Source organism: Odontomachus brunneus, unplaced genomic scaffold, assembly GCF_010583005.1.
Source record: "Odontomachus brunneus isolate Ranch 3 - 2012 unplaced genomic scaffold, Obru_v1 Obru_scaffold_138, whole genome shotgun sequence".
Lineage (NCBI taxonomy): Eukaryota > Metazoa > Arthropoda > Insecta > Hymenoptera > Formicidae > Odontomachus > Odontomachus brunneus.
The window spans coordinates 51,041-63,645 of NW_022639588.1; the positions used below are offsets into that span (position 1 = coordinate 51,041).

The window sequence follows — 12,605 nt, forward strand, 5'->3', positions numbered from 1 at the left end:
CAAACAACCACGTAAAATTTCGAGATATTAATTAAAATAGTTGAGCATATCAGAGCGCGGCGACACGGCAGGCGGGACATACGGCTCGCCGCGGCCGGCGAAAAAAATGGATGATTGCTCGCGGGCCTATTTTATAGGCCAAAGAGGTGGGCCGTTTGGCATACTGAAATGAGTAGCTCCGTGTACGTGCGCTCGTCCATTTTCTTCGCCGGTTACGGCGAGCCGTATGCCCCGCCTGCCGCGTCTTTGCGTTCTGATATGCCCAACTATTTTAATTAATATCTCAAAATTTTACGTGGTTGTTTGAAAAATGACTTCTATAATTTTTGTTCACTTTTATCTGTTCTACTTATATTTTTCTTTTGGCACATCTTACGCGGGACACTCTGTATAACATATTTGCAATTAATATCATGCATACAATTATGCCACGCATGATTTTATCAATGTGATGTTTTTAATATATGTAATCTGTGGTATCTTTGAGTTAATAAACATGACCATACAACTCCGTGTATCGTTTCCTTCGTAATAATTACATCAACAGTTATTACAATTACGCACTACAAAAATAGACACACACAAACTTCTCATAAATAAAATTTCAGTTTCAAAATATGTATATACATATTTTTCAAACAACCACGTAAGATTTCGAGATATTAATAAAAATATTTGGACAAATTAGAGCGCGCGACGCGACAGGCGGGACATACGGCTCGCCGCGGCCGGCGAAGAAAACGAACGAGCGCACACATACACGTACGCACACACGGAGCTACCCATTTCCATATGCCAAACGGTCCACCTCTTTGGCCTATAAGATAGGCCCGCGAGCAATCGTCCATTTTCTTCAGGGGATGGGATTATGTTGACAGATGCCCAAGTTTATTGTATGACGTCTATGATCTATTTATTTCGACCACCACTTACCGCTAAAGCCATCTATAGGAAAACGGCGGAAGCAAAGTTGCATACATAAAAGTAATACATAAAAGTAGTATACAGAAAGTAGAATACATAAAAGTGAACAAAAATTATATAGGTCATTTTCCAAACAACCACGTAAAATTTCGAGATATTAATTAAAATAGTTGAACATATCAGAGCGCGGCGACGCGGCAGGTGGGACATACGGCTCGCCGCGGTCGACGAAGACCCCATAGAAATATTAGTCGATTTGTGTCTGCATCATAAAGTTATTCTCGATTGAAAATTTCAGTTTACGAGCCAAATTCTCGTCATTTGCGGGAGGTTTTAATTTTCTGATTCAATATGAAGAAATCTGCGGCTGAGGCTCATCGAATGTTCTCAAATACTTATGGTGAGGCCGCTATTAGTGAAAGAAGTAACGTGTCGTGAGTAATTTCAACGCTTCAAGAACGGTGATTTTGACATCGAAGACCGGCATAGCGGTGGAAGAGAGAAGATTTTCGAAGATGTAGAATTGGAGGCATTACTTGATCAAGACTCATGTCAAAATCAAGAAGAATTGGCACGATCATTGGGAATGACTCAACAAACCATTTCAAAACGCCTCAAAGCCATGGGAATGATTCAGAAGCAAGGAAATTGGGTGCCGTACGAATTGAAGCCGAGAGATGTTGAACGTCGTTTGTTTGCTGTGAACAGCTGCTTGAAAAGCAAAGACGGAAAGGATTTCTGCATCGCATTATGACTGAGGACGAAAAATGAGTTCATTACGATAACCCCAAGCGCAGAAAATCATGGAGAGTTCCCGGCCATGCTTCCACGTCGACGGCCAAACCGAATATTCACGGCTCCAAAGTCATGCTCTGTATTTGGTGGGACCAGCTCGGCGTAGTGTATTATAAGCTGTTAAAACCGACTGAAACAATCACAGGTGATTGAACGCAATTGATGCGTTTGAGTCGAGCATTGAAAGACAAACGGCCGCAATACAACGAGAGACACGATAAAGTGATTTTGCAGCATGGCAATGCTCGAACCCATGTTGCGAAAGTGGTCAAGACATACTTGGAAATGTTGAAATGGGAAGTCCTACCCCACCCGCCGTATTTTCCAGACGTTGCTCCCTCTGACTATCACTTGTTTCAATCAATGGCACACGGCCTGGCTGACCAGCACTTCCGGTCTTATGAAGAAGTAAAAAATTGGATCGATTCGTGGATCGCCTCAAAAGATGACCAGTTTTTTCGACGCGAGATTCGTACGCTGCCCGAAAGATGGGAGAAAGTAATGGCCACCAATGGACAATACTTTGAATCATAAATATATAAGCAGTTTTTTACAATAAAGCCTCGAATTTCGGAAAAAAAAACGGCGAAAGCAAAGTTGTACACTTAATATTCTATTATTCTTTTCGTACGTCTTATGCGGGACACCCTGAATATGACTATTGTTGTGCATAAAATAATTAATTTTATTGTTGTTGTTATATATTGAAATGTTTTATGATTATATATTCTGTATATCAGTACTATCTTCAGTATTATCAGTCTTTTACTATGAGGAAGTTACGAAGAGAAGTGTTACGTATATGTATGGCGTGAAATAGGCGGCTACATATAGCGCTACGGGTATATAGACGTGTTTCCATCTATTTTTTGAAGAGTCCGTATGTCGGAAAATGTCTTTATCATACATGGTTAAATTCGGAATAAAAAATCCTTTCATTTAGTAGAAACAAAATTTTTAAATTATAAAAAAAATTGGTGAGTGGTGGGGATAAGTTTAACATTTTAACATTATTTTAAAACTAAAAACACTATTGTAAAGTACACTTCAAACAATTCAATTTTGGTTTAAATAGTTTTTTCTATTTCTTATACTTTTGACGGTGCATGTTCCGAAAGAGAAATATCGATTTTCCTTCAAAGTGTTTCACCCTCTGAAAATGCAATTGGGTATGTATAAAAAAAATACATGTCCCTTATTTTAGTCTGCATTACAACATATTTCAAGCTCATTCGAATCGGAGAGGAATGGTTCCATGCATCTCCTTGTTAGTATATTATACAAAGTGTAAATGAATAAAGTGTATGTATTATAAACTTTTAGAGCACATAGAGAAATTATAGTTCATCATTTTTTTTTTTTTTATTATAAACTCATGTCCGGAAACGTTATGTTTCCGTCCTACATCTTGGAACAAAGATGTCTCCGACAAAGACTGCTTCTTGTGGAAACACAATTTAGTATATAAAAGCTTTATCGAGTCTGAAGAAGAATTAATAGCAATAATTGCAACTGTAACGCAAAATATCCAACAATCCAGGCATTTTTTAACGAGTATACTAGAACATAATTCGTAGCTGGAGTATTTATAATAAAGTCAGTACTTTGAGCAACTCTTGTAGCTAAAAAATCTAAAATACCAAATCAACGTTTATGGTACAGCTACCCCTGCAAACAGACAATCCGGTGGAACTAAAAATGTGCAAAATATTTACCACGAGACGCACGAATGTTATCTTATTTGTAGCACAGAAATACAATTCCTTTCCTGACATGAATTTTTAATGAAAAATTTATTAACTATAATCCTCCTACATGCTCCAAAAGTAATAGGTATTAATTTACACCTTGTAAATTTCTATTATAATACTATATATATAAATAAACTTTTCCAAGTGAAGCTATTGTACTTATTATTGATGTAGAAATTAATTCGGTGTTTTTAATTTTATGCGTTTCTAAATATCATTTAAATGTTTTACTACGCTATTATAGATTTGAAGTATTTTTAATATTGTTTATTAATTAATATTGTTTATCAAACTCTCTATAAAATAACAGAACGAGCAACATTAATATAAAACATTAATATAAAAGATGTTAATAAACAAGTGTCATCGATAGTGTACATGTTCCTCATGATATACTTTTTGCTTCTTAAATAGAAAATAATCACGTAAGTTGTTCAAATACGGTTGTCAGTAACAATTTAATCGATTGAACGATGGATTAGGAAATAAAAACAGATTATTAAGCAAAGAAACCGAAATATTAATTTATTGCATGATAACATTCGGCTACATGTAAAGCAAAAAGAACCAAGAAGAACATCTTTAATCTAGGCTGGGAAGATTTTCTTAACGCAATTCGTTAAACTTGACTTATTCAGATTACCATCTGTTTCGACCGTTACAGCATCACCGGACAGATTACATTATAAAGATGTACACTTTAAAGAAATGTAAAATGCAATAATAAAAATGCATACATAACTTTATTGACTTCCTTCGAAAACCAATTTTTATCAAGATATAACTCAGCAGCTTAAAAAATAGCATAAAATCATTGAAAATAATGGAGATAATGATAATCGAAAATGTAACGTTTTTTTTATCAAATAAAAGCACCGAATTAGTTTGTACATCTAATACATGTATAGTGTGTCCCAAAAGACTTGCAACCCCTAAATATTTTGAAAAATACGCAGTTCCGAAAAAAATGCTTAATACAAAAGTAGAGTCTAAAAAGATGTATTTACTGATCTTATCAGTTTGACCTTGAGTGGCATCGCCAACGTCAGGTGGAGGTCAACTTTTCTTTTTTAAATAGAAATATATATTTTTTATTACGGAATTTTATTCTACGTAAAGAAACAAACAACTTTTGTTTGAAAACATTTTTATACGACCTCTATATTCTATATATATTTACGGAAATATCTACAAAATTATTGGTTTCAATAATTTTTTACTTGAATTCTATCAACTTTATCGAAAAATAGCAAGAGATAAAAATTATTTATTTTTTCTTGTAGAGCTCTGAGAATTTTTCAGAATTTCTTAATTAACTTTTTAGTACTTCAAGAAGATACAATAAAATACAGTATTAAAAAGTTAATTAAAAAATGCTGAAAAAATTTTCAGAGCTCCATGAGAAGGAAATAATTTTTATCTCTTGTTATTTTTTGATAAATATATATCATTGTATCATATTAAAATATCATTAAAATATATAAGATTTGTCTATAGACTTTTAAATATGTTTTATTTTGAAATACCAGATTATTTATAAGTATTTCCTGATGGAAATATTTTATTAAAATATTTATTAAAAATCTCTCTCAATTGATCCTTTTTCATTAAAATTCATTAAGATTCTTTAAGATTAATTAAAATTCATTAAAATTCATTAAAATTCGTAAAATTCATCAAGATTCTTTAAGATTAATTAAAATTAATTAAAATTAATTAAAATTCATTAAAATTTGTAAAATTCATTAAGATTTAATAAAATTCATAAAATTAATTTTATTGTTATATAACAATAAAATACATTTTACGAATTTTAATGAATTTTAATGAACTTTAATTATCCTTAATTAATCTTAAAGAAACTTAATAAATTTTAATGAATTTTATGAACGTAATGAATTTTAATGAAAAGGGATTAATTAAAATAGATTTTCAGTAAAATATTTTCATCAGGGTTTCTATATACTAGATTTGAGGCTTTCACGGCCATTGATACAATGTCTAGATATAGCTTCCGGAATGGAGCCGTGTCTTGAATCTATTTGGCATACTGCCCTCCCGGTTTTTTAATTGACCAGCTGATCAATTAAAATACGCTGATTGGCTGGATCCAAGCCTCGTCCCCTACTCCCTAAACACCATCTACACAAAGGGAGGGGGGGGGGAGGGGGACATATAAGGACTACCTTTACCCAAGGGAGCTCAGTATCAGAGTTCTCAGCCCTGATGATGCAAACTGCAACGTTTGCGAAACGTCGGCATATCGCTGATTCAAGACACGGCTCCATTCCGGAAGCTATATCTAGACAGGGTTTCTATATATTTAAATTTTACGACGTATATTTTTGTGACAATGCATACTTTGAGCTGTCATGTAGAGCAGTCACAGCAGTGTGTGTCATGAAGGAACACGATTGAGTTGTGGTAAGAGCCATCTCGTGTTGCTGCCATTCCGCTTGCATCGAATTGTAAGCTGCTACGGAATGACGGGTCCCGAGACCAGAGATGAAGTCGTTATTACTGTGGGAGCAATTTCCAAACATCTCCATGTACGCCATGACTGCAAAGACGACAGATAGATTACCAATGCGAACACTTCGCTGAAACATCGAGAGAATAAATAAAGAAAAAAAAACTTCTGTTATTATAAATTACGTGTAAAAATTGAACTTTTAATGGCATATAATACAATAGATGAACGACGCAAGCACGATATATATACAGGGTGTCTCAGACCAAGGATGCCACTTTTAACTTACTTACAGCAAGTAGCAGTGTGGAGAGGATACGCACACAAGCTAGCCGGTGAACAAGCTTCGACGACCTAAGAGTCGAGCGTACACGTACACTGTCGCTCGTTTGTGTACGTATCCCTTCTACACGCTGCTACTTGGTATAAAAGCTAAAAGTGGCATCTTTGTCTGAGACCTCCATGATCACACTTTGTGAGAACGTAGAACGGATTGAGGTAAGTGAGAAAATCCTGTGCCGTTTTGCGATATTCGCATAGTTAGATAGTTTTTGGGAAATTAATTATTTTGGGCGCGGTCCAACGATAATTATGCAGAATAACGGACCACCCTCCGATTATCTTGACCTTGACATATGTTGTAGAGATCACCCTCCTAAATAACTCTCAGAACGTTTTAGCCGTCGCTCATTGTTTGTTAAAAAGTTATTGATGAAAGAAGTTCGAAAAATATATTACAATTTTTCAATACTGTGTACTGTTAACGAGTAATATCGAATAACTGCAATATCGAACGACTAGCAGGGGGCTGCGCCCCCCGCACCCTCCTCCAAACTAACCTAACTCAACCTATCGTTACATTAACACAAAAGTTGAATACTTTAATAAACAATAACTGACGTTTAATATGACAATAGGTTGGGTTTGGTTAATTTTTAGGGGGAAAGGTGCGAGGTGCGCAACCTCCCGCTAGTCGTTCGAGATTACAGTACTTATTAAAAAAAAAATTTAAATTAAGATTAATTTATAAATGCAATTAAATTTATAAATGCAATAAAATGCGTAAATTAAATTATATTTTCAGATATAAGGTACATAATAGACATTACATTAAAGAAAGCATCTAATCGTTCATCAAAATTAAATGTTTTCTTGAAAACAAATTCTGCTAAATAATGATTAAAATGATATTCTCTACGACCTATTGAGGAACATTATGACACACATCTCTCCATAGCCGGTCGATATTTTGAGTGTACACACCTGTATCTGGATCAAACAAAATTTTTAGAATGATTTACTGTTTTATGCTGATATATATTTGTATCTATTTGTTCGTAAGCTTTCCAGCAATCACTGTAGATTATTGATCCAGGAGCAATATATTTTTCAATTAGTAGCACAAGTGTTTCCGCTTTACGATTTTCAACTGGCATGATAAATATCCTATTTATATGACATTCTATGCCACCAAAAAGCCATTGTCCCGTAATTAATCGCCCACGATTATATTTGCGACGTCCAAATTTTGATTCATCAATCTCAATAATAATTCCATCTCCACTAATTCGTTCTTGATTGTGTATTAACCATTATTTCATTATCTAAATGCGAGTTTCTTACATTAGAATATTATAATATATATATTTATAAAAATAAAAATATTAATTAATACAAAATAATTACCTCTCGACAAAAGTTAGTCCAATCTACCACTGTATATATGTGTACCACTGTTATGTGTGGAAATATTTAGTTTCTGCTCCAAAAATTTCTGTCGAGGAGTATTTATCTTTAGGACATAGCAGATCAATCGACAAACTATAACAATGTCTAAATTTGCCTGCGAAAACCAAGTCCCATTCAAAGCACTTATTTTAAAATTACAAATTATTTGTTTCCGTTTATGACCTTTAATTTGTTTGTAATAATGTTGGGTGCAATAAATAATTAATTCTTCTGTATTAAATTTAACAATATTTTCGCAACGTGGACACTTTATTTTTTCACGTACAACATTTTTTGCGCACAAATAATTTAACAACTCGATTCTTCTCGTCGTTAATGCGAGAAATTCATAGAATTTCATTTTTCAACAGTCAAACGGTAACTATACGAAAGACTGTCGTATACTGGCTTATCATTCCTTACAAGTACGTTTCATATGTCTAATATCAATAATAACTTATTTCATTCCGGTAAGAAATGTAAATTTTCACTTATCGAAAAACATGACAATACGAAATTACAATATCAGTATATATAGTATCAGAAAATTGCATTATGTTCATTACACTTTCTTTGTTAATAACTTTTTAATAAACAACGAGCGACGGTTAAAACCTCTTGAATATTATTCAAGATGGTTAAATGTATAATATATTCAAAGATTATTAAAATCGGAGGGTAGTCCATTATTCTGCATATTTATCAAAAAAATATATTAATATAATTAAATAAATAATCTTTTTCGTGTATATCTACAATAATATAAATAATTACAGATAAGAACAAATTTTTAATAAAAGAAATACATGAGACGAGATTTGAACACGCAACCCACTATATATGAAGCCAACGTTTTACCTACTGCGCTACTGCTGCTGCTTTTCAACGGTGACAATCAAACATATCAAGTGTGCCGCGGCTGACTAGAGTCATTTTTAAAAATCGATTTCTTCAAAACTATGGCCCATTGGCTGAAACGGTCGGACACGTGTCATTTTTTTGCCCAAGAACAGCCTGTAAAAAGCGCATAAAAATCCCCGGAACAGTCACCTGGTGTTCTCTTTGTCAGCTAATGAGAGCAAAGAAAGCGGCAGCCAAAAGAAAGATGTCTTTGGCTGGCGCGCGTCCGTGATACACGCGAATCGTGATTCGCTGCGTCCCTCCGTCCTTAACTACGAGGCTTGATATACTAACCTATATGCATGACATATCCATGTGCTGAATCGATGCCGAATCTAAGAGTGTGTTGCCGCTTCGTTGTTTAATTTCTACATATGCACGTATGCAGTCGAAGCAACGACACGTTTCGATTCGGCGTCGATTCGGCACACGGATATGTCATGCATATGTGTTAGTGTATCAAGCCTTGCTGTGTCTCGTAGCTATGAGCGGAGGGACGCAGCGAGTCGCGATTCGTGTGTATTACGATCGCGCGCCGGCCGAAGACATCTTTCTTTCGGCTGCCGCTTCCTTTGCTCTCATTAAATAAGACAAAATAATTAATTTCTCGAAAACTATTGCGAATATCGCAAAACGGCACAGGACTTTTTTGCTCACCTTAATCCGTTCTACGTTCTCGTAAAATGTGATCATAGAGGTCTGAGATACCTTGTATATGCCGCGAAAAGATATTGAAAAGCGTACGACGTATGGGATCGCTTGGTAACACTGATGCACAAGCAACAACACATCGTGTAATTGTTATTCCGACAAGCTACGTGTACAAGTGAAAAAAATACAACTCACTGGAATAAGTGTGAAACCGTTTAAACAGCATCTTTCGCGTTACTGTGAATATTACACTTCAACGATTGAGCTGTTCCGCAATGGGAACAAGTGTTACAGTAATCGCGGACTTCATTAAAGAAATGTCACGTAAGTTAAGATGGTTCCACGTTAACGATTCGTTCGCTTTTTACTCCGTTTGTCTTGACGCAAAGATAGAAACTAAGTTTTAGCTCGTTTCAACAACTGATGGAGCATAACTGTCGACTGACTATTACGGAAAAGGTCAAATTAATTAGAAAAAGATTACGACGCCCACGTAAGCTCGCAAGAGCTGTCTTTCCTTCATTAGTATTAGGACATTGTACCGTGTGCGAAACTCGTAGATTATTTTTTGTGTCTTAAATGATCATGAATAATGATAATGTAACTTATCGATTCTTTCGTGGGAAAGTAAGGCAAACTGAAAATAAGTGAAATATCAACTACGTGTTATGTACGTTTCATCGATTAGTATAATATCCAGCGTCGTAGCTAAAATTTCTTCCACCATAATTCTTGTACCCATAATGCGAATTAAAGATAAGCCATGAATAAGCTGCGATTATTAATAAAAATTCAAGCTTCAACATCAAACAAAATCATATTTCCAAGATATTTTCAAATGAAAGGAAGACAGAATAACAATAAAACATGCCGTAAGAAGCCTGGAATTAAAAATTTCAGATAAAGTGTGAAACGTAGAACATTAACTTAGCGTGAAAGTATTTGCTGAGGGGTAGTTGAATTGTGTGGGCAGGATCCCACTTACCAGAATATGCCACTGATTGGAACACTGAGGGATACAAAATATTGTGTCAGTTTTAACCCACTATCACAGAGTAATTTGGAATGACAACTATAAAGTTTGATCTTAATATCTATGTGGAAATTCATACAAAGTAAACAGACTAAGTTTATGTATCCGGTCCGAATCAAACATGAAAAACGTTACGATCGCTTCATGAGACAGTTACATTAGCCTCTGAGGAATACTTGTTAGTGTAATGTCTTTAGGAATTCATGTAAATCTTTAAACAATGGAGAAATAAAGATTAACACCAACACTATGGTCATTAGATATTCTGCAGGCTTCCTTTGTCATCATAGACATCGACAATTGTTAATAATGGACAGTTATGAAAGATAAGATTACTTACTGTGGCGCTTCTTTAAAGGCAGAGGAGGTGGCTTGTTGGCATCCGGACTATCTCCGTTACTGGTATGCAAAGTGCATGTGGTTAAATGCTCGTTTTCTGGTACGTTATCGTATTGCGATGGCTGCCGCTCTTTTCTTCGTTTGGATCGCTTCTCTGGCAACGCCGGTGGCACTCCGTTAGAATCGGATGTACCTATTGATTCCATTTCCTGCACACATATACGCCAAACGATTATGCTTTAGATCAGATTCAGTTTATAGAAAAATAATACGAAACATAAATAATACGAAATACAATAATACGAAAATGAAACAAAAAAAAACATGTAGCAACACTTACATTTACCAATTTCTCTAATAAAGCTGAGTCCCCATTTCCAGACATATTAGTCGTACTAATAGTACTTTTGGAACTAGTCATCGTTCTCTGTGTAAAAATAGAGCCATTACTATCCGAAGATAATTTGGTCTGAGAAAACGACTGTTGCTGTGTGCTGAATGACTGAGAGTTATAACTAATGCTGCTTTGCTGCGACGATCTCTTAGACGTCATGCTGGATGCAGTGGTGTAACTTTGGGATGAGCTTCGTTGAGAATGCATAGAGATAAAACCCGATTCCTGCGTTTGAGTGGACAATCGTTCCATCTTTCCTTCTATACCTGAAACAGGATAAATAAGAAATGAGATTAGTTAGCGTAATTTGGTATAAAAAAAATTGCAATGACTAGATATATAAAATTATAGCGATATTTCCTTACGGAAGAACATTTTCATATTATCCTAATTGAAGTTAGTTCTATACGACATTTCGCACAAGATATCTTATGATAACACTGTACGAGATGAAAGAGAGAAGAGTAACTGCTTGATCTCACTGTGCGAGATATTTTCTGTGCCTTGAGAGAAGATCTATAAGATACTGTTTATTCATGCAGTCGCGAAAGGTCGATTCCACCCACGCAACTTGCTCCACAAGTTATTTGAGGAATTCTTGCGTAATTTTAGCTCTCGTATTTTTCCTTTCTTTTATAATGTTCATGTGTGTGTATGTATGTGTGTGAGAGAAAAAGAGAGAGAGAGAGAGGAGGGGAGGAGGAAGGTATTTCGAAATATTTCATTAAATAAAAAAAGAAAAAAGTTATATACACAAGATGTCTCAGACTCTCATCCGTAATTTTGTGTGAATGTAGAACAGATTAAAGTGAATATAAAAATCCTATGTTTTGCGATATTCGCATAAATCTCGAGATATTAATTAAAAAAGATTGGTAAATGGTCACACGCGATATGGTAAATGAGCTGTAGTGGAGCTGTCTGCTGTTATATATTTATACATTATGTCAAACTGAACAAAAAAGTTCTCTATCATTTTCATGTTTACCTAAATCCGTTCTATGTTCCCACAAAAATTGCGCAGGAAAGTCTGGGACACAACCAAATGAAAAAAAAATAATAAGTGAATCGTTAAATATTTTTAATCTTTTCTATTATCTTCTAATGTGAAAAACGCATATATTTTTTACGGGATTAATCATGTGCGGCCACGATTTTGCGGGTACATTGATATTCTTCGTCATTAAACTATTTATCTATATAATGAAAAGAATTACACACCAGTGAATGGATTAAGCATTTCTTGAGGTGTTTGTTGGCCTAGCAACATAGTACTCGGTATACTAGTTTCAGAACTGTCCCAGCAACTATAGTTTGAAGTACCATTAACTTGCATCCCTATAATGATATAGAATACATGTTATGTTTACAAATCAATTTGCAACTTATCACCATTTTCCATTACCACATCACAGTGTAAACAAGATAAGTGACAGGAAAACTCGGTTTAATATCATAATATGTACATAGTGTTAATGATGTTTTTTTCACAATGTACTAAAAATGTAATTTCTATTTTATTAAAGCGGCGAACGCGTTTATCTCACATACGCTTATACAAAGAACAATGTGTTATATATATATATATATATATATATATATATATATATATATATATAT

General features: G+C 34.5%; 1 protein-coding gene across 15 annotated transcripts in view; it reads right to left on the reverse strand.

The window, feature by feature from the left end:
- Positions 1 to 12,605, reverse strand: part of LOC116850228 (guanine nucleotide-releasing factor 2) — a 366,959-nt gene that overhangs the window by 25,690 nt on the left and 328,664 nt on the right. For 12 of the 15 annotated variants that reach the window (XM_032828261.1, XM_032828258.1, XM_032828256.1 and 9 more), the window contains 5 exons: positions 12,207 to 12,323; positions 10,932 to 11,251; positions 10,593 to 10,800; positions 10,205 to 10,228; positions 5,832 to 6,030 (listed from right to left, as the gene is read on the reverse strand). In XM_032828261.1, coding sequence (XP_032684152.1) covers positions 5,832 to 6,030; positions 10,205 to 10,228; positions 10,593 to 10,800; positions 10,932 to 11,251; positions 12,207 to 12,323 — 868 coding nt within the window. The remainder of the gene's footprint in view (positions 1 to 5,831; positions 6,031 to 10,204; positions 10,229 to 10,592; positions 10,801 to 10,931; positions 11,252 to 12,206; positions 12,324 to 12,605) is intronic. The other 3 variants (XM_032828253.1, XM_032828259.1, XM_032828260.1) reach the window with 2 other exon arrangements.